Source organism: Chelonoidis abingdonii, chromosome 6 (genome assembly GCF_003597395.2).
Source record: "Chelonoidis abingdonii isolate Lonesome George chromosome 6, CheloAbing_2.0, whole genome shotgun sequence".
NCBI classification, from domain to species: Eukaryota; Metazoa; Chordata; order Testudines; family Testudinidae; genus Chelonoidis; species Chelonoidis abingdonii.
Window position 1 is genome coordinate 61,857,710 of NC_133774.1, and position 23,178 is coordinate 61,880,887.

The 23,178-nt window shown below is 38.5% G+C and overlaps 1 protein-coding gene across 5 annotated transcripts in view; it reads right to left on the minus strand.

The window, feature by feature from the left end:
• Positions 1–23,178, minus strand: part of KIAA0825 (KIAA0825 ortholog) — a 435,282-nt gene that overhangs the window by 243,057 nt on the left and 169,047 nt on the right. For all 5 annotated transcript variants that reach the window (XM_075067089.1, XM_075067085.1, XM_075067086.1 and 2 more), the window contains 6 exons: positions 22,086–22,180; positions 20,143–20,370; positions 18,825–19,090; positions 17,491–17,641; positions 12,551–12,741; positions 10,010–10,192 (listed from right to left, as the gene is read on the minus strand). In XM_075067089.1, the coding sequence (XP_074923190.1) occupies positions 10,010–10,192; positions 12,551–12,741; positions 17,491–17,641; positions 18,825–19,090; positions 20,143–20,370; positions 22,086–22,180 (1,114 nt within the window). The remainder of the gene's footprint in view (positions 1–10,009; positions 10,193–12,550; positions 12,742–17,490; positions 17,642–18,824; positions 19,091–20,142; positions 20,371–22,085; positions 22,181–23,178) is intronic.

A 23,178-nucleotide genomic window follows, 5' to 3' on the forward strand; every position in this document is an offset into this window, starting at 1 on the left:
TTAGTCCTGCTCTGAGCAGGGGTTTGGACTAGATGATCTCCTGAGGTCCCTTCCAAACTTAATAGTCTATGAAAACAGGCTCCATGGTTGCCATGCTATGGCATCTGCCAGTGCAATCCAGGGAAAAAGGGCGCGAAATGATTGTCTGCCATTGCTTTCACAGAGGAAGGAATGAGTCATGACATTTACCCAGAATCACCCACGACACTGTTTTTGCACTATCATGCATTGGGAGCTCCACCTAGAATTCCAATGGGCCGGGGAGACTGCGGTAACTATTGGATAGCCACGGGATAGCTACCCACAGTGCAACGCTCCGGAAATCGACGCTAGCCTCGGTACATGGACACACACCGCTGAATTAATGTGCTTCGTGTGGCCGCATGCACTCGACTTTACACAATCTGTTTTACAAAACCGGTTTATGTAAAATCGGAATAATCCCATAGTGTAGACATACCCTAAGAGGATAATCCATGAAGAATTATCCAGTGTGTCTGGAACTGGTTTTAGTGTTGCAATAGTTGGAGGCTCAGAAGAAAGAGCCTCCCTCTGCTGCTAGATTGACTGAATTGTTGTTTAACCAGATCACTTTGAACTGCAGCTAATGCACTGGATAAGAAGTTTATAGAGTTCATTTAAATAAAATTCTACTCTACTAGGAAAATATAATTTATAAATTTTGCATTTTATAGTAATCTGTAGAATGGTAAAAGTGTTCTTTAAACTTTTTTGAGGATACAAACTGTCTTTGGGTTCAATCCTGTAAATTGCTGAGAGCCTCCCGAGATGTGCTGAATGTCCGAAACAACTTTTGAAGACCGAAAGGTTTACCCATAAAGGATAAAATTCTGTTGTGTATGGTTTGAGACCCATAACTCCCTATCTGGATTATTTTTGATTTATTTAATTTCTAATGTTTGACAGATTTTATACTTTTTAAAAAAATTGCCAATAGGTCTCCAGAAGTCCAGTCTGTATTTATGGTATTTACTATGTTTTTAAAAAAAGCAGACTGAATACACAAATTCCATCATTTGGCATATTGACACTCACAGGGCTCATCAGCAGGGTTGGAACCTTTCGAATCACTGCACAGATCTCTGCTACTGGAGCTAATGGAGTATCTGACAGCAACGGGAGCCATCCTCTATAGTTTGACCAGAAATAGAAGTCAATGAGACAACATCTGCAAGCAGATTTCACAGATATTTGCTGACAGAAGAGGAATAGTGAAATTCAGGAATCCTGAGTTCCATTTGACTCTAGAGGGGAATGTAGTCCAGTGGACAAAGATTTTTCTGTTAGTTTTCCTCAAGCCTGATCTCTTCTGCCCTGTCCCCCTCCCAACCTGTCCCTCTTACAAGCCTTTAGTCCCAGTCACCACCCTCTCAGGCATCTCATCCTAATCCCAGTTTCCTTACCCAGTCAATCCTAGTGTCCTTCTCTGGGTTCTTTTCCAAGTTCTAATTTTCCCGCAACCTCCATTCTCTCCCTCTCCCCAAATTCAGCCCCAGTCTCCTTCCTCAGCCAGTCACAGATCCTCCTATCAGTTCCTTGACCTATCTGTCTCTGTCCTCCCCCACCACTCAAACTGGCTCCCAGTCTCCCTCTTCAGGTTTCTGATGCAGTATCAGTCTCTTCTCCAGTCCCCACAAGTTTCTTGTCAGATCTCTCTCTCCTCCCCACATGTCCCCATTCTCCTCCCTCTAGTTCCTAGTCCCAGTCTCCTTCTCCAGACAGTCCCAGTCTCCAGGGCCAAATTTATACCTTATGCACCCTAGGCACAGCATCTTCAGTGCCCCCACTCCACACAGCTGACCTTCATGAAACTTTTAACCCACTTTTAACATTTGTGTGACCCTAGAACACTGGTGCCCATAGCACATGTCTACTGTGCCTAATTGGAAATCCAGCCCTGCCAGTTTCTTCCTCTCCAATTTGCTCATTATTGATTTCAGCATTCTATCCCCCAGTCAACTGGATCCCAATCACCCTCTGTTTATCTCACTGATTCCCATCCCCCATCTCCTACCCCCATGGTTCTCAGTCCCAGTGTCCTAGCTAAACCAGTTCCAGAAGGCCTCCCTGCATCTCCCAGTCTCCTTGCCCAGGCAATCCTAGTGTCTCCCAGCTCCCGTCTTTCCTCTACAGTTCCCACTCACATTTACTGCCCCCCCACTCCATTCTCACCAGACTCCATGTTCCAAAGTACTCCTTTCCCTGTCCCCAGTCTGGTATTTGTGCCCTCTGCATTCAAATCATACTTCTTCCTCCTCCATGCTGCCTGGGTGCCACCAAGGGGATCACTGAGAGCACAGGAAAGACAGGTTCCCTGCTCTTAGTTCTGGTGCTCAGACCAACCACACCCCACTCTATCTTGGAGGATCTAGGTGTAACAATTACAGAGAACGTCCCTCCGGTTCATCTGCACAGCAGCTAGACACTGGCAGCTGACCTGTTCTAGCTGACTCAGGCTCATGGGGCTTGGGCTGCAGGGTTGTATCACTGCAGTGTAGACTTCCAAGAGCAGGCTGGAGCCTAGGCTCTAGGACCCTGCGGGAAGGTTCTTTTTTGCTATGTAGACATACCCTCTGAGCCCTGGTAACCTTGTGCTCGAGCATGCTCAGTTGTTCTGTGGAAATGGTGCATATGTAATCTCGTCATGTGTAAGAGTGTTAGGGAGTGGAACATGCTTAGTGAAGATAGAATCTTTGGAGACTTCAGCTGTTAAAATCAAAGAAATCTCTACTGAATACATGCAAATGATGATTTTCAAATGCTTATAAGTTGGGTATATATATTTGAGCAGATTTTCACTGTGACAAAGTTCCTCCTCTACCTTGGTGGGTCCTGCGCTTCTTGGCAGATTTGCTCACCTCAGTGATCTTCCCCACAGTCTGGGTCAACTCCTCCTGTGTCTGATCAGGAGTTGGGAGGTTTGGGGGGAACCCGGGCCCGCCCTCTACGCCGGGTTCCAGCCCAGGGCCCTGTGGATTGCAGCTGTCTATAGTGCCTCCTGTAACAGCTGCATGACAGCTACAACTCCCTGGGCTACTTCCCCATGGCCTCCTCCAAACACCTTCTTTATCCTCACCACAGGATCTTCCTCCTGATGTCTGATAATGCTTGTCTCCTAAATCCTCCAGCAGTACACTCTCTCACTCTCAGCTTCTTGCTCCCAGCTCCTCACTCACACTCCTTCTCCTCTGGCTCCTCCCTGCCTGACTGGGGTGAGCTCCTTTTTAAACCCAGGTGCCCTGATTAGCCTGCCTTGATTGGCTGCAGGTGTTCTAATTAGAGTAGCTATCTCCACTGCCTTCTAGAAAGGTCTTAATTGGCTCCAGGTGCCTTGATTAACCTGGAGCAACTGCCATTTGTTTACCATGGTCCTAGGGATTTGTTTAGCCTGGGGCTAACATACCTGTTTCTCAGTACTTTACTGTAGCCATCTGGCCTTGCCTTATCACACACACAAATGCCAAATGACATGTCCCTGACAAAACAAAAAAACACTCTCTGCTAAATTTCAAGTCGTTCCTCCAAAGCATATGGGTGCTAGAGCATTCAAATAAATGGTCTGAAGAATTCTTTAACATGGGCAAAATAATGTATATTCCCTTAGCCTTATTCTCAGAAATGGCTGAATCATTTTGGCTTATATTTCCCAGAACAATTCAACCTGAGACAGACGCCTGGCATACAAAATTTCAGCAGAAACAGCTAAAGCTCTGCAAAGTTATATGCAACTGAATACAAGATCTTATCATAGGAAGTGTTGAGCAACTTTAACAATAGATGGTGCTACCAGCTCTGCTTATAATGCTTTTAGTCTCTTTACTTTGTATTGAATGCATGAATAAAGTCTCACAGAATTTATTGTGCTACTCCTTAATGTTGACAATATGCCATATTTATTAACATTTAGTTAAGGAGTCACCACATTTCCAAGCTTGGGTTACATCTGATATTCAGAAACTCAATGTTATCTTCTTTGCAATCAATAAAAAAGTACATATCCACATTGTCCCTATCACCTGTCATACTCATGTTTATGTTTACTACATATCATGATGTGATAAAAGGTGTAGCTTTTCCAGTCATATTCCAACATAATTTGTGAAACTGAGCAAATAAATTATTAAAAACAGGTTACTCCCATACATAATGATATAATATGGCCCTAGCTACAATAAGACATGTACAGCAGTTTTCTTGGCATCTTTGACAATCTTAGTAGTGATTGTAAAAGTGAAATATAATCTGTGAGCAATAAAGTATTATATTTGGTTATATGGTGGATATAACCAACCAAGGATTTATGTAATATATACTTAGCCTTTGTCAAGCAATCTTGAATCACTATATCCACATCTTTGTTGCATACTTCTGGAAACACTTAATATTTTCATCTAATAAACTTCCAAAGAATGTCAAATTCTGATGTGAAATTTTTGTATGTGAACATTAACTGGTCACTATAGAAATGTGTTAAAGATAAAAAGAGAATCTAATAATGCTTGAATAATTCAGTGCCAATTTTTCTTTTGAGTGGTTTGTCAAATTGCCATCAAATCACCAGCAGACAATTCTTCTGGCATGGGGAAACTCAATGTTGGCATAACTATACTGGGTCTGGGCCCTGTGCCTGCCACCCCACCTCTCCTGGCATAGGTAGTGTGCAGGAGGTGTGTAATGGCCATAGCAGAGTTCTGCTCTGCTCCACCTATCCTCCACTGGTGTAGGATCTATTAAAGATCTTAAACCAGATATTAGATCTTCCTGCCACAGTTCTAAGTGGTGATGGAGTTGGGCCTGGCCCCAAGGATCAGAGAGCTCTGGCACAGGAGAGAATCTGCCCTAAACTCACTCTTCAGAAGAAACCTACAGGATTCTTTTCTTTCTCAACCATGCATTTTTGTTATACTTGACCAACCTAAGACAAAACCTTAAATAGCTTTAATTCCTGAAAATGACATTTCTTAGGACGCTATTTCCAGTGACACCTTGGAATTCATCCAACCCAGCTACTGGACAACTGGCTCGGAGACAATGTTCTGCCTTCAATAATACCCTGATTAGACCAATCTTCCTTGTGGGGAAAGGAGAGAAAGGTATCAGGCTTAGATTAGTCTGGCAACAGCACATAGTCTTGCTTAGTACAAGAGAATAGGATACTTAATTAAATAATAATTTTGTGTTACAAACTGGGGCCTTGGTAATTGTGAAAGTCATAATGTTGCCCTTCTTGTACTGTCCTTAAATGTTTAACCTTCAGCAAAGGAGAGATACACCTCCTCTCTCTCTCAAATGTTGTTTAAGAAAATTGAACACACGTTTGTGATACTTTTGACAGGAGTGATTTGTGATTTATTTTTTTTAGGATTTTTTGTAAGAGAGATTAAAATGTGTAAAATTTCAAATGGATATAATAGTTGTAGAAAATAACCATTGTAATGTGATGGATATGATCTCAAAGTTTAAGAAGACGACAATACTATTTGAATAAATATGTTTGTATTTTCTGTAGTGGTGTGGTATATTTCATTAGAAAATAAAACAGACATTCACTTTTAGTCCATACTATTTAAAATCAGGTCGTGTCCACTCTAACTAGAAATCTGTTTTTTAGTTTTCTGTGGGTTTCTTTTTTTAAATAACAGAGCTATGGGGGCAATGATACACACACATTATTTTGGGGATCTAAACACTGCCTTTTTCTGTAGCTTGCATAAGAAATGTGTTGTTTTCTAAGGAGAGCTCAGATAAATCATCAGGTCATCTGCAAAGAGAGCTTCCTTCTTGAATTCCCAGTATTTTTTTGTGATCTGATGTCTATAGATAGATTTTCAATTATAGTGTCATATAAAAGTGATCAGTTTTCATTTGGGGGAATGGGGACAAGGTTAGTGTATGGGATAATCATTCTCCCTCAATTTCCCAACAATTCAACACCAATACTTTACAGGTTTATTGGGTATTTCTTTGTTACTGAATTCCAATTAATTTAAATTGAAAAGCTTTATTAATTGCCCTCTTAAAATCAATATTAACATTGATTTCTGAAGGCTGTAAACTATGTCTGCAACAAACTGATGTTCTAGTTGCCTGTGGGACAAGATGGAGGATTTAGAAGTAGGGAACCACGGCTGGAATTAAGAATTCGAAAGGTTTATATATTGTCAGAGTGGAATTAATATGTCTTGTCTTAGCAATTCATATTTTAGAGCATATCCAACATCCAATATCTACTTTGTTTTCATCTTTATTGCACAAAAATCTTGGACAAGTATAGACCAATTGAAACGTTTCCTTCCTTAGCATATAGGTTACAAGTGATAAGTATTTTGCAAACTACCGCAGACCATAGCCTCTTTCCCTAGCCTCTGTTTGTAATTAATGGCTATTAGCCAGGATGGGTAAGGAATGGTGTTCCTAGCCTCTGTTTGTCAAAAGGTGGAGATGCATGGCAGGAGAAAAATCACTTGATCATTGCATGTTAGGTTCACTCCTTCTGGGGCACCTGGCATCAGCCTCTGTCAGTAGACAGGATACTGGGCTGGATGGACCTTTGGTCTAACCCAGTATGGCCGTTCTTATGTTCTTATATTCATATTTCATGCCTCAACAGTCATTTTCCAGAAGAGCAATGCAGACACATTTTCTCAGAGATTGTCTGATAGAAACTTAGAAGTAGTCAATTGTGAGATCTACTGTGTCTCTGATGATGTACTGACAAAAATCAATTTAGATTTGCAAAAATTAGTCATGTCTGCTTTTTCTGTCGCTTCCCTTACAATTAATTTTAACCAAGTTTTTTGAAGAATGAATTAGAAACTACCTAACATATGGACATTTTCATTATACAGCCATGACAATAAAGAAAACTGATGAGAGATCAATATTCTTTTATTTCAAATTATGCATAACCTCTAATTTTGTTAAAAGGAAAACTTTTTTTTTCCATCTTGTAAAATATGTACACGTCATTGACTAACAAACTCAGGGAATTTAATAAACAAACTCAGCATGTTAACTTTTTACGTAATCTTGACTGTAATTAGTGGGTTAGGTTTAATGAAAGTATACTAGCTCCAGTGCAACACACAACATAGAAAACTATCCAGATCTGAGATCTCATCTAGTTTTAAGATTAAAGATCTAAGAATGCAAGGTTCAGCAAATCATCTTCTTTAGCCTTCACAAAAATATAACCTTTAATGATCATTTGCTCCATATATAATTTCAGTTTTAACATTTTTCTATAAATCTGTGACAAACCATGAAATTTGATATTTTCACCATGGCAAACACATGAAATCTGTGAGCTCTGTGATTTGCAAAGGGCCTTATTTTCATATTAGATGACCGATCTGTGATGAAGTGAGAGTTCTGTCTGTACCACTTTTGAATTTTGGATGATTTTATGAAATTGTATCATGAAATCATTGTGTCATTGAAAATGTATAAATATGTGGATCCATCACGAATTAGCATTTGTGAGTGATTGACACTCAGTGATTGCATATTCAAAGTAAAACACCTTGGGACAATAGGTATGCTCTACCTGGGAGAAGACACTTCCTCCTTTTGTCTGAAGGAAGGGTGAGGTTTGAGAGTAATGAAAAATCACCAGAAAGGCAGAACAAAAGACGTAGGTGACCCTAGAAGGAGTCAATAAATGGACTTATGGGGGGGGGGGGGATGAATAAGGGGGGAGCCATTTTGCACGAGAGTAAGAAAGGGACAGGAAGTGTGGGGCAGGAAAGAACAAGGTCCCAGACACTAGATAAGGGCTCCATGAGAGAGAGAGACTAGCTAGCATGCAACAGCCTCCATGAGGAGGGGATATATACGTTGCCTGCCTGCCTTCCTGGACCCAGATGGTCCCCCAAGGACTCACAAGGGCAGAGTGAGCTAGAGAGTGATAGACATTGCGTTGAGGATGTTTTATGTGATCTGAATTCTCTTCTGCTTTATTTGTTAAGAGTATAACATTGTCAGATTGTACAAAGTGTGTGTAGTGACTGTTTCGCAACTACTACATGAACCTGAGAGAGTTAAACTGTAAACCAGAAGCTTCACACCTTTGGGAGGAGTTCTGGGAGTGGAGAGTCTGCAGGATCAGCACTGAACTCAGAGTGGCTAAGAGTTTGGTGGCTAAAGTTCCAGCACTCAGGGTACGTCTAGACTACGTGCCGTATCGGCGCGTTAAAATTGATTGCTCTGGGATCGATATATCGCGTCTAATCTAGACGGGATATATCGATCCCTGAGCGCGCTTATATCGATTCCGGAACTCCACCAACCCCAACGGATTTCCGGAATCGACATGGCGAGCCGCGGACATCGATCCCGCGCGGTGAAGACGGGTGAGTAAATCGATTTTAGATATTCGATTTCAGCTACGTTATTCACGTAGCTGAAATTGCGTATCTAAAATCGATTTTATCCCGTAGTGTAGACCAGCCCTCAGAGTGCAGGAGTGCCAAATAGAAGCTCTGCACCTTGACAGCATGCCTAGGGACCCCAAGGCTGGGAGGTACTGGCTGAACTTCATTCAGGTTCAAAGGGCTTGAAATACCCTGGGGATAGCCCACAGAGTAGTCCTCGTGACTGGCCAGGAAGGATCTGTGAGACCTTTATCTCTAAACATAGAGAGTTTTTATCTAAAGCAAATCAGTTTACTACACCGATATTTATTACATGCCTAAAACACTGGAGTTTTTTGTGATGTTGAAACATAGTATATATATTTCCAAATACAAGCTAGTCCTTCCCATTCTCTCTTTATTTCCCCTTTCTGTTAGACTTCTCTGATTTTTCAAATTAGTAAGTCACTCTTTGTAACTCAGGATACAAGGAAAAATCTGTAAACAATAGGAATTAGCAGAACGGCATACAGCAGCTAAAAGGGATAGACTACATTCTGTTTTTGAGGACACAACACTTAGATGTTACAACAACCTCACAAGTGATAAAAGAACCACTCTAGTTAGAAGACCCGACATACAAAGACAAAGATCAGGACCCCCTCCTCCTATTTTTCCCCATAGTTGTCTCCTCATGTAATAAAATGAAGATCAGACTCACAGGCTCTCAGCCTTTTTCTTTTTTCCATAATTTGGGGTCTCACTTTAATATCTGGCTCTTACACAAAACAATCTCAGTTAAATCCTGGGCCTATTGAAGGCAATGGGATAACTCATATGTAACATCAGTGTAGGCCAAGTCCTGTTTTGGTTGCAATTGTGACTTCTAAAGATATATTCTCCTAAGATTAAGCTTTGTATACACTTGTTCTTTACAAATATATTTGAGACTTACTGAAGCACATCAGCTTCTTAAGTGTCAAGTAATCAGAGAATCAGCTCAATGAATTATTTCAAGAAGTCCAATAATTCCAGAAGTATGGGGGAAATATTTCTAGGAGTGGAGGGTTCTTAGCAGACAAAGACTTGAGAAGATACAATGGCTGGAAGCTGAAGTTAGAAAAATTCTTTATGGAAATAAGGTGCAAGTTTGTATCAGTGAGAGTGACTAACTTACAAAGAATATAGTGGATTCTTCATCACTAAAGGCTTTAAATCAAGAAAAGACATCCTTCTAAAAAGATATGCTCTAGATCGACAAGAAATTTGCACTTAATGGAGGAATCACTAAGTTATATTCTATGCCCTATGTTATGCAGGAGGTCAAACTGGACAATCTGTTCCAGCTTTTATGAATCCATGGAAAAATATGATGTCCAGGGGCTCGATTCAAATCCCATTAAACTTGATGGAAAGAATCTCATTGACTTCAATGGTCTTAGAATAAGGCCTATACAGACCTAATTCAAGACACCAATCAAGTATCTAGAGCAGTTCTCAAACTGTCTCCAGAGTTTGAGTTCCATTTACATTTTAACCAAAGAATTGTCTCATGGACTGGCTACCCTTTCACTTGCAAGTTAAATAAGCTATATGGTCAATTTTACTTTGTATTAAAATATTACCCTCATACTTACTCATACAGATTCTTCAAAGGTGCAGTTAAAATGGCAAGTGCAGAGAGCAGATTGTTGCAGTGGTTGTGTATTTTATAGGTCGTGGCGTCTTTGTCTTTATGTGGATTCAGAAATTCCTGCACTGAGCAGCAAGCTGACCACAGCATATTTTCAGTAGATATTAAAATCGCTGTGATATCAATTCTGTTGGGAAGAAAGGGTGAAAATGTCAGCCATGGAAGTAGTCTGATGGTGAAAGCTCATCTGAGTTATCAGTACACTTTCCTACCGTACAGAAAATACAAACTCCTTATTTTCAATGGCTGGAATTGTTAAATGACAAAAAGGCTCTCTGTAAGTAATAAATGAAAAACACTTTTTTATATATTTAACTCTATTATAAAGCTGGAGGCAAAGTAGGGTTTGGGGTAGAGGTTGACAGCTTGTGACCCCCCATGTATTAACCTCGTGACCCGCTGAGGGGTCCAGACCCCCAGTTTGAGAACCCCTGTAATACACACTACAAACTAATACTTAATCAATCAATTTCTGGTCAGAAAAAAACCATTTTATTCAGTTCTCTTACTAAACAAATTTCTGGTCAGAAGAAAATATTTTATTCAGTTCTCGTAATCAACAATAGTTGACACAGCACGTGAAGAGAGCCATATTTCTGGCTCTTCAATCCTTGCTCCTGCTACTCCCCAGCATCTTCCCTATTAACATCTAGCCGCCTGCCCCCTACTCTACAACCCTCTTCTCACTGCCAGAGTCACCAGTTACCTGCTACTCCTCCCTTGTCACTTTCCAGCTCCCTGAACTCCTCACTGTCACTTTCTAGTCTCTTTCTGCCAATGCCCCATCCTCTCTCCCCAATATAAACACCCTATTACCAATTTCTTCATTGTACAGGAAGCAGCTATTCTGCAGCCCTGACATGACCAGTCTCTGCCACCAGATGCTATATAATAACTGCAAAACAACTTCTACCACCAGTAAGACAATGCTGCTACAGGAGACCCGAAGCAAAAGGAGGAGGTAGACAAGCATGGGAAGCAAGGCCTGTAAGGAATTCAAAGAAGCAGAACCTTGTGTACCTTCCCCACCAACCTACAAGGAATTGGAGGAAAAGTGTGGGACTCAGTAGTTTCACAGCCCTATTTTCCTTTCTCATATGGGTGGCCACTGCACTAATTCTGACTCCAGCAGGCAGAGACAATGCAGCTGAGCCACAGAACTGGTGATAATGGAACAGCACATGCACGCACGCGCACACACAAACACACACACACACCAGCAGGAGACTGTCAAATCATGGCTCTTCCCTGCTGCTTGTGTGAACTGTAAAAGGGAAAAACGTTGGGTTTAAATTTTACTGGGGAATAGCAACTTAGTTTAAATATTACAGGATGGAATTTCTGTGCACACACTACATTCAAGTCCAACAGGAAAGAATGACTAGCAGTCAGTGAACTGATTTTCAGTCTGTGAATCTTTACAGGTGCCCAACTGACTGAGGCAAGGTGATATGACTAGTTCAACTAGTAACCAGCTAGACAATGCCAGAGGATCCCTGGGCCAGAACCCAGAGTAGAAGGCGGGCCTGGGTCCCCCCCTTCTCCTCTTGCAGTACACCCAGCCATTGGCCTTGGGGAGCGGCCATCATAGACTATGCCAGATCCCTGACAGGAGAGATTAGACTTTGGGGTGTGTGGTTGGACATAGTGGCTGGGGTGCAGAGAGACTGCTGATCACCCCCCCATCCTCCACCCCCCCTGGAAGGAGGTGTGGATGGACTGAGGAGCACTGCCAGAGGGCAGTGGTCCAGAAGAGGATGGCACGAGCTGGGGAGCGACACGGGCTCAGAGCCAACCAAGAGTGAGACAACGGGTGGGACACCACCGGGAGAGGGCGTTCCACTGGACTGAGCTAGTTCCCAGAGACAACCAGCAGGAGGCGCTGCGGTGGCGAGTCCCAACCTTGTCACAGACTGGATAATTCACTTAAAAGACAAAGCCAAGAATTACCGTTTTAATGAGTGGAATAGAAGTTTATCTATAAATGGAGTGCCCTGTTTATTAAAATAAACAAAAAGTTTCTTCTTGTCCAGTAACTTAAATCAGCTTCATGCAAAGGTGAAAAATACCAGATGCATCAGGCACTGTAGAAGGACTTTTATATCCTGCATCTTGTGGGATTAGCCAACACAGAATACAATAATTACTGTATCTCCTGACATGACAACACTTTCCTGATAATTTTCTTGCAAAATTTCCTATAATTTGCAGGACATAAATGAGTGGCAGTTTTGCAAAAGAGAGAGTTATGCAACCCCAATCATATACTGAGTGATCATATAGCACGTGGAGCCTAGCATATACTTAAATATCCCAGGTGAATTTTATTAAAATAATCCTCATAGGAATTATATACATTTATAAATTTATTTTTATATTCACATATATTTAAATTCAGGTGAATTACAACAAAACAACACATCATATCCTGAGAACACATGCATTTTATCCACAAAAAAACACCTGTTAATCATAAATGTGTTACCTTATCTGTGGAGTTCTCTTGTAACTGGGATGGGCCTGAGAATATCTGCAGGCTAGCACAGCCAAAGATTTCTCCAGTACTTCTTTTAGAATCTCCTGGGCTAACTTGGGGGGTAGGATAGTCCACAAATCATGATGGAGAGCGCAGCAGAAATAATGCCACATCTGGACAGAGAATGAGCATCTTTCCCCCTGGCAAAACCACCACACATTAAACAATAGAAACACATCTTCCAAAATGTCAGCTTGGTTCCTATGAATCTAATTAGTTCAGGCTGAGAGGAAATAGCTGAAGAGTTTGAGACAGTAGATGACCAAAAAAGATTCTTGACAAGATGTAAAACATCTTTATTGACAAAGAAACACGTTTCATTTCAGTTACTAAACCAATACTCTACCACAAAGCCAAACCACAAACATTTGACCTACTATATCCTTAATTAACCTACTTCTGACCTATTGTTTTAATTTTATTTTAAAACTATATACAATATTTTGCAATCACTAAACTAACCAGATTAGTTTAATATATTGGCTACCTCTTCTTAAACAAGAACCAAATTATTTAAATTACTTAAGTATGTCTATTTCCGTAGATCCATAATAACCACTGCCAGATTTTTTATGAATCTTTGGTTGTGTATAATTATAATGAAAGAACAGCAGAAAAAAATAGCCAAACAACTAATCTCCTTACTACACACATGCAAGTGATATGGGCTGATGAGAAACATTTTAAAAGTATTTTGATATTTCACTATAGCATTTTAATAACACTACCAGAAACAAAAAACAAACAAACAAACAAACAAACAATAATTGCCTGATTTAAAGATAATTTTAAGAGTTTGGCAGATGTTCTCATGCAAGTGAAGCTGGCCTCATTTTATCCAAGCCAGACCAGCAGCTTATTATAATTTCCTGGTTTTCTTACATAAAATAAACTTCAACTATTATGGGTTGAATCTATTGGAAAAAAAAAAAATCACAAACGAGTAGAACTTTACCCATGGAGATCTTTGCATAGAATGCTTCCTAGACAAATACTAGCTGAAATGTTCATACATTGTTTGTAACTACGTGTTTTGATACCTTATGGTCTCCTAATTATGAGATTCACTATTGTAGATTTCTTTCAGGAGAAGATGATCAAATGTGCAAATATTTCTACATAGTGGACCACAAGCTAAATATAAGTCAACAGTGTAACATTGTTGCAAAAAAAAGCAAACATCATTCTGGGGTGTATTAGCAGGAGCGTTGTAAGCAAGACACAAGAAGTAATTCTTCCATTCTACTCCATGCTGATTAGGTCTCAACACGAGTATCGTATCCAGTTTTGAGCACCACATTTCAAGAAAGATGTGGACAAACTGGAGAAAGTCCATATAAGAGCAAAAAAAAATGATTAAAGGTCTAGAAAACATGACCTATGAGGGAAGATTGAAAAAATTGGGTTTGTTTAATCTGGAAAAGAGAAGACTGAGAGGGGACATGATAACTGTTTTCAAGTACATAAAAGGTTGTTAAGGAAGAGGAAGAAAAATTGTTCTTCTTAACCTCTGAGGATAGTACAAGAAGCAATGGGCTAATATTGCTGCATGGGAGGTTTAGGGTGAACATTAGGAAAAAGTTCCTAACTGTCAGGGTAGTTAAACACTGGAATAAATTGCCTAAGGAGGTTGCAGAATCTCCATCACTGGAGATTTTTAAGAGCAGGTTAGACAAACCCTGTCAGGGATGGTCTAGATAATACCTAGTCCTGCCATGAGTGCAGGGGACTGGACTAGATGATCTCGAGGTCCCTTCCAGTGCTATGATTCTATGAAATATTCTCTTTATTTCTACAAATATACATCTTGCATTTACAGAATAAGCACATTAAAAGGACAGAATAATGAGCTTCGATTCCTAATGGAGACTAATACTTTTTTGGTCGTTTTTAGGTCTTCTAGCATCAAATTAAAATCAGTCTCACAATAAGAAATGAGACTTTCTAAATGAATTTTCTATGTGGTACAGCATTTATAATGTTTTATTAAGTATCTGGATGCCTGAGAGTCTTGGAAATTCTCTGGGAGCCTACAAACTCTTATGTTAAGATAAGTTTATACTATTACACTTATTATATAATATTTTTGTTCACTATATATAATCTTAAAGTGCTAAATTGAATAATGTATCTTTTTTTAACATTGTGCCTCTAAAACAGAAGCAATAGCGTTTTGATTAAAGATTTAGATGAGATCCATTCCTTTTTGCTGACCTGTTTTTCTGTTTGTTGCCATTTCTAAAGTATTCTACTGGTAAACATCTGCTATTTTTGAAGACTTTGTACACTGTAAACAGATGTGAGCTTTTATTTAGATTATATATCAGGAAACAAGCAGCTGGGCTTTATTACATAAGCTACTCAATATTATCTTTAAACAGACAATTCTTTATTCTTTGACTATTAGAAAACATAAGTTCCTAAAATTGCAGCAGATGTCTGCTACACTAAAAGCTTGATTCTAAAATGTAAGCTGGAGAGCTGGCCTGGTGGCACAGTGGGTGTTTAATGTACTCCATTAGTGAGATACTGTACTCTAACAGGTTCACACCCTGACAGCTTAGAACGTAAGTGCTTTATGATAATAATGTACTTAGGGTTCAGTTCAGATCTCACGTACATGAGCACATATTGATCCATATCTTGTAAAATCATTACTGATCTTCTACAAGCTATATGTCCATATGAATAGAATAGAGCTCTTAGCCTACAGTTATGATGGAATTGTCTGCTTTTCTCTTGATCGAACCCACCACTGTTTTCAAAATCAGTTGGATTATCAGAGAGGTATAATGAGTGTGTGTGAAGAGAGAATGGAGTCAAGTGTCCCAATGCAAAATGATTTGTAAATTGAGCTATTTTTACCTTCACTGCATAGAAAAGCAATATCACTTTATTTTAGAGACTATAAATAGCCATGGACTCCCAGATTTAGTTGGGGTCTTTGGAGGTTACCATTGTACAAATAATAATAAGTCTACAGAAAATGTCACCCCATGTAATCACAGAATGCCGCATTCTGACAACCTTACTCACGCTGAGAATGCTTTTGTCTGTATATAGTCCCATTTTCTTTTGTGGTGTGCAGTTTATTATTTTGAACAAGAGGGGCCAGCCAGTTCTGCTTGTCAGCATATGGTGGGTGGGCCCGGCAGTGGGAAAAGAGGCAGGGCAAAGCCCCACTCCTCCTGCCACAATTTGAATGCCATCCATTCCTTGGAATAGGAAGGGAACAGTCTCTGGGATTTCCAGTGTGTAAGGGGTGGTGTTCCGCCTGGTCCTTACACAGGCTGCATAATAGTGGAGAGAGGAAGGTTCCTTCCTTACATACTCCCCTTCTGATGCATACATCCATAAAGCAAAGATTTGCTCTGTCCCTTAGTTTGGTGGGAGAGAGTGGTTCTGCTCTTTGTGAATTTTAACTGAGGACTTACAAATGGTGCCAGATCAATTGTCCTGAAGATTGAAGAGATACAAGCTTCCTTCAAACTACCTTCCTATGTGCCTCAATCCTGCCAAAGGAGCAAGGATTATTCAGTCTTTGCAGTCTTTGCTGAGACTGCTAACAATGTGTGTCAATTATGATGGTGGTTTTTGTGACACAGACAACTGTTTGCTAGTTGCTGGAATGAGGCCACTGAAAACTGGCCACAGTGATGTGATAAGTGTAGACTGTTACCAGTGCAGGCAAGATCCCAGTCAGTGACCAAGAGGTACCGGACTCCATACCACCGCCAACTTCCTGAACCATCCAGATCATATTTAAAAAAAATAAAATTGGTTTCTTTATTACTCTGCTCTGAGAGACAGAGACCCTTTAATAGCACCAGCCATGGAAAGTAACATTTAATCAATTGAACTCTCCAGATCCTCACCATTGAAAGAGAAGGTATAACACAATGGTTCTTCCTAACTGGTTTCCAGAATGTACGTATTATATAGAAAGGATATTCTGCTCCACTGCAGAAAGCCTGGAAGGTGGTAGATTCATACTCAGAAGCCTACTTCTTATGTATGGCAATTGTAACAAGCAAGGACAGGGCCATGGTTGCTGTAGATCCTAATTATTATTGATAATGAAATTACAAACATTTTACATGACCTAGAAATCACATTCAAGGAATTTCAAGCAATATGTAGTCTATAATCAATGGAATAGTTCACTGGAAATGGGAAAGAATCAATATATTCAGCTGTATGTTTCATTAATTGCCCCTTGATTTTCTTGCACTAAAATAATTAAACTAGAGTTTAAGAGTAAACTTGGGATTCCAAAATTCAGATAAAATCACCATATGCAGGTTAGAAACGTATGGCTGGATTCTGTGGACAAGGATACCGGTCACTTGTGCTATCTGAGTCACTTACCAAACCCAAAGTAGGGGAGCAAAATGAGAAAGAATGTCAAAAAATAAATATATTAAATAAGAAATACTTATAATATGTACATATATTGGGAGGAAAAGAGAAAAAATAAAAATCTTACAATCATAACAGGAAGTATTTCATGTGAGAAAAATTTACATTATTCTGGTATTGTTATTTCTTTGAGTCTTATACTATATGGGCGTCAATATATTAACCTTCTCTCCTTTTCCCCATACAGGTAAACTATTTTCAGCTAATCTTAAGAAATAGTATTTTACTAAGCAAATGGCATGAGAACCCTTATTTAATTACCTCACTGATTAATCTTAAGTCTTTTAACTATTTTACTAGCTCATTGCTAAGAAGATATTTACATACAGTAACAGAGCTATTTTAAAAACATATCCCAACAGCCCTTGTGCACAAATAGTACAGATCTTATGTTTCTAATTAGTCAGAGAGCAGATAAGCAGTAAAACACATTTATGTAAAAGAAGGGTATAGTAAACTTAACCTCACACCTCATAAAAAGCTTTGTAGTCATCCCAGTGGTGGCTCTCAGCATCCTGTAAAATACTTGTAGCACAAACTCTGACGCAGTAGTTGGTAACTTGAAACTGGAGAACATTGATGAATTCCTGATATCCCTGGACAGGCACTAGGAACAGGGGCCTGTTCAGAGGGAATGATCAAAGAGGCAAAGATTTAAGGCCTGTGCACTAGGAGGTAACAATCCACAGTACTACAAATGCTTTTGATTATTAGTTATCAATCATTCATTTCCTCTTGGGCTTGATGTATGAGCCCACGTTCACTTTCAAAAAATCTGGTCTTTGTTTTGCAAGCTCTTTGTAGAACAGCAGATGTACATTTTCAAATATGTATTTCTGCTTCAGACAAATGGCATTATCAATACATCATTCAGAAGTCAAAGTATTCTCTATTATTACAAATCAGAATGTTATTTTGTCATTCGTCAATGTTGTTTGAAGACACTATGCACTTTTCAGCAGTAATTTTTGTAAAGCTACCATATAAATGTGAGTCCCACAGATTTATAAAAATCATAACTGCACAGATATGAATGATCACAAACTGTTTTGAAATGCGCACAAATAGAATGATTTGGGGGCAGATTCTGTCATGCACCAAGATACACTTATTGCAAGAGAGGAGAGAGCATTAGGGATCCAATAATGGTTCTCTGATTCTGATGCTGCCTTGGCCCCAACCCTAGACTGCACTAAGTTACAACAACTGGGTATGGTCCCTCAGTGCTCTGCTTACACTTATCGAACCCTACTCTGGATCCCAAAACCCCTTCTTTGACCTACTTCTAATTTTATTTAGCATCCAGCTAAGACTTATTTAATTAATAATTACTCTCTTGTAAAAGTTTATTGGATACATATGCTCATGATGCTCAACACAATCTTCATGACACCAAAGTGCAGGAACATATCTTCATGTTGTCAAAGATTACATTTTTAACATTGTTTTTATGAAAATTAAGCTGTTGCTACAGACAAAAATGAAATGGAAGTCCTCCATTCATCTATACCATAATATAATGTAGACAGCCATAATAAAGGAGTATTTGCTCAAGGTTAATGAGTAAAGAATTTGCATTGCCTTGCCAATTCAGCCCTTGAAGATAAAAATCAATGTTTGTAATAACTACTTCAAGTTATCAGTATGTCTGATCTTTCCTAAAAAATAGTGTAAATGGTACTTTAACTATAGGAAACATTTTGGGTATATTTACAAGTATTATAGATTATACATTATATAACTGAAATGGAATCAACGTTCCATATTATCTATATTTGAACTAAAACATATTTAAAGGACTCACTTCTTGCTGGTATCTCTCATTAAATTATCATACATCATAAAATGCTGAAAGACATGTACTGCTGTGGAGAGAACAGCATACAAGTTTTGCAGCGGAGCCTTGGAGGGAACTTCTTTGCTTCTCTCCTCCAACCTTTCCAGGACAGCTGTTGCTACTTTGCAGCACGCTTCTACAAAGTTTGCTCTGATTTCCTGAAGAGAATCATCTCTGCATGCCAGAGCAAGTGGAAGCACTGTGTCAAGTTCTTCCATGATGTCAGAACAAAACTAGGGAGAAATAAATGTGGCATCAAGTTATCTTTACTCTGACAGCTCTGTATAATTTATGTATGCCAGGGCCAAATTCTTGAATAATGAAATTGGCACAACTTAAATATATTGAATCAGCCTTATAAAAATTTCAATCTCTGGTATAGAAGGCAAAACATTTGTTTATAACAACGTGAATACATCAAATATAACTTCTAAATCTTTGTGCTGTATACCAGCACAGGACAGGCTAAGAAATATTTAAGGATTTAACCTTATATGAGAAAATGCCCTAATTTTGCTCATGCCCTCTCATCATATATATTTAATGGCATTCAGAAGATAAGACTAATTACTTCCAAACAGGGATAATTCTCTAAACTATTATATCATTTTCAAAAGCAATATTTTAATAAATTTCTTGCTGCTAGTTATAGGTTGGACATTGTCATCTTCTAGTAAGTATGTATTGTTCTCAATAAAGCCATCTTACTAAAAGCCTGTATGCTCCTTTAACTAAACATTTAATAATTCTGCTTAGTATCAATTGCTTTCCATCCTAAATAGGTAAAACACTTGCAAAAATTACAACATTAAAAAGCTTTCATATATTATATATTCTTAGACTAACCATTTAATTAATCAACATATCTGACCTTTTAGCCAAATCAAAGAACTCTAATTTGGCCATAATATTGGTTATGCTGATTAATTAAATGGCATGCCTAAGGAAATAAATACAGGAAATCCTGTTATAGCAATGCTTCAAATTTGCAAGCATATCATTATCAAATTGGGATGTAGCGCCACAGACACTAATTGAAATGGTTTTGAATCCTTTTGATGCAAAAAATTATAGGGACAAAGTTAAAAAGTTCATTTTGTTTAGTACAGACTATGTGTTAAAGTATAACACGTTTGGCATTGTATTGTAATGCCTTTTACTTTCCTTTTAACTCCATTTATATACAACTTGGAATATTAATGGCACTGTAAGCACTTCAAGGCTTGGATGGCAAACAACCTTGGCATTCTGTCTCCCTGCAAACTTCAGATCTTTGGATACCTGCCTTTGCTATTCGTTTTGGTTGTTCCTCCTCGTGGACTGTTTCCCAGGACTCTCTCATTTGCTGGATGTTTACTAGGCTCATTGTATAGACTGCAGCTGAAGACTGTTCTTTCTGCTCAAGCTGAAGAATTTTAGTTGAAAAATCTTCAATTGCTATTGTTATACAGTGCGCCACAGAAGAAGACAGGTCTTTAAATGCATTCCTCCAGCTAAAATCCAATAAAGTAGTCTGAAATATAAATGTATATGACATAAAACCAAACTCAGCAATCTTATATGACTAGCGGTATATAAGTTATGTAGAGATACTCTGTCATACTGTGAAAGTCATTCACCTAACTCGGAAAATACAATTCACAAACAATGAACTAACATTAAAAAACATATATATTCTTAACACAGATTAATACATATAATAATGTTTCATTTAAATTGTCATTGGAGTTAATAAAAACATCAAAATGTCATTTCTAAAAATCTATTTCAATAAAACTATCTTTATTTGAGCAGCAGGCTGCACTTTACTTACCACATAAAGCAACCTTTAAATTCAATATATTTAATAAAGTCAATTAAATTTTATAGCCATTTTTATAGTTTGCAACATCAGACACCATGTAATATTCTCTCTTACTTCCTTAGCATGCTTATAACTCAAAACCAGGAAACCAATAATGTGAATAGTAAACGGTTTAGAGAAACCAGTTTTGGCATACCGATGCCAGAATTTGTTTCTTTAGTGCTGCATTTGCACACAGTTTAAACTAGTCTAGGTCACAGGAGTTCACAAACCTGGCCAAAAAATTTGAGACCTCTGAGGTGGATCTGAGGAATATCATGGACCACCCTCTGGCTCACACTAATTCTGCTTTGCACTGCTCCAATGGTGTAAAGCCATCTTAATGCTGGACAATAATGGCCATCTGATAATATCTCTAGTTTAAGGGAAATATTTCAGGGCCCAACCTAACCAGACTCTGACATAAGTGGCATGGTAGGAGAGGGAAGGAGACAAGACTCTAACAACCCTAGCTGCTGCAATAGTCTATTGTGCACGTACGCTAAGAAGTTAGGCATTATAACCAGCCAGAAACTGGAAAAGTGCTTCACATTGCTCTAACTTGTGTCAGGGACTTAACTGATCCCAGAGCCCACCTCACAATCTGGGGAGTACAAAGACAGCATAATACCACTTTCTCCACATTGTCTTCAGGTCCTGTACTAGGTATAGCTCATCTAGATCAAGATACTTTTTATAAAGACAACATTCAAACCTAAATCCTACAGACAGATCCAAAGTGTATTTAAACAAGCTGTTTGAGTCCTAAAATTTGGTACTGATTAATAAAATTCCACTACTGGGCAATGACTGACCTGGCATGTCTTTTAGACCTCTTAAGTCCCCTAAACTCAACTCCAACACTTAATTAGTAAATGGAGGACAGACCAAGCCACTATACTGCATAGGCTTTCTGCAAGGATTACAGCACTACATGACTAGTAAAGGAACTAACACAAACTCTAGCAAGAAGCATCTGCATGATCAGCTACTAAGACTTCAGTATATTTTGTCAGCCTATGGTATATTCAAGAACACATGGAATATTAAATAAAGACTTTTATGTTTGTGCCCGGTTTTGGTTTTCCTCTTTGTAACTGTGGCATTGTGTTCTTCTGATAATAACTTTGTTACAATATAATGTGTACCAAAAAATAAAAATTTAAACAAGATTATCCTCTTTGTCTCTTTACACACAAATTTTGTATAGGATTTTTTTCATCCTGAGCTGAGATTCTGCAGTCTAAAATTAATTATAATATTCAAACAATTAACTTCTGGAAATGCATTTATAAGGAGTATGCCAACAGAATCTATATTGGTGACAGAGAGAAAAAGAAAAAGAAAAAAATCCTTATAAAGTCCAAGACTCTTTTCATACTCACCTCTTTTACCTGAAGTAACTGTTCAGGAAGCACACTGGTTTCATTTGCTCTAGTTTCCCCTATTAAAAGCTCCCCACTAGCTTTCTTCAGAACTCCTGCACAGTATGATAAAGGGAATCAAAGTTAAGATTAATTCTGGAGAAAATTCTGCAGTCTACAACACCTTCTGATGTATCAATATGTAGATTAAAAATTTCAACAAGATGTAGTAGAATACTAATGTTGCAATAAAGTCAAATTCAGGTTATATACAGCTCCTGTTATATAACCTTATGAAATCCACATCCCATTGTATTCATATTTTACACATATGCATAGATAATGTATAAAATAGTCCCTTTTGTCATTAATTCATTTTATACTGATTGTGCAGTTACCTGTTGCTAGCGAGAATAGATAACTTTAGAGCAACTGTGTAAAAATTAATTTCTGTTCTTTGTTCAGAAAATTAAATAAATTATGTGGCACTATATATTTTAAACATTTTAGCGATTTTAAAATTCTGACACGATAAGAATCAAATGGCAGCTAATTAGTGCAATTATTATATCCAAAATAACAATCAGAGTAAGTACAGACTTCTTTAGAACTAATACTTCATTAGCAAAGCCCAACATATATGGCCCAGTCACATACCATTGATATCAATGGGAATTTTACCACTGATTTAATCTAGTATAACCAATAACTGGGACAGAGGTCACAAACTGAGGTCTCAGTCCTGCAAACACTTACACACATGAATTGCCCCATGCAGTTATGTGCATGTGTGTTTGTACGATCTGGCCCTTGGATTTACAGGGCAGAGGACATGTCTGTTCTATGTTCTGATCAGCACTAAACATACCACCAGTGCTCAACAAGTAAATAAAAGCAATGTAATTAATAATTTAAACATCCTTTCTTTTCTTAATATATAGTTTACATACCACACTGGTGCAGGTATTACTAATTTACTATGTCTTATGTGAAATTAAAGACAAAAAACAAGGAGCACTAAATGATAGAATGCTACAAAGCATAGCTGAAGAGTATTGTTAAGAGCATATATTAAAAGGCCTTCTGCAGCTTGAAGTCATTGGCAATATGTATG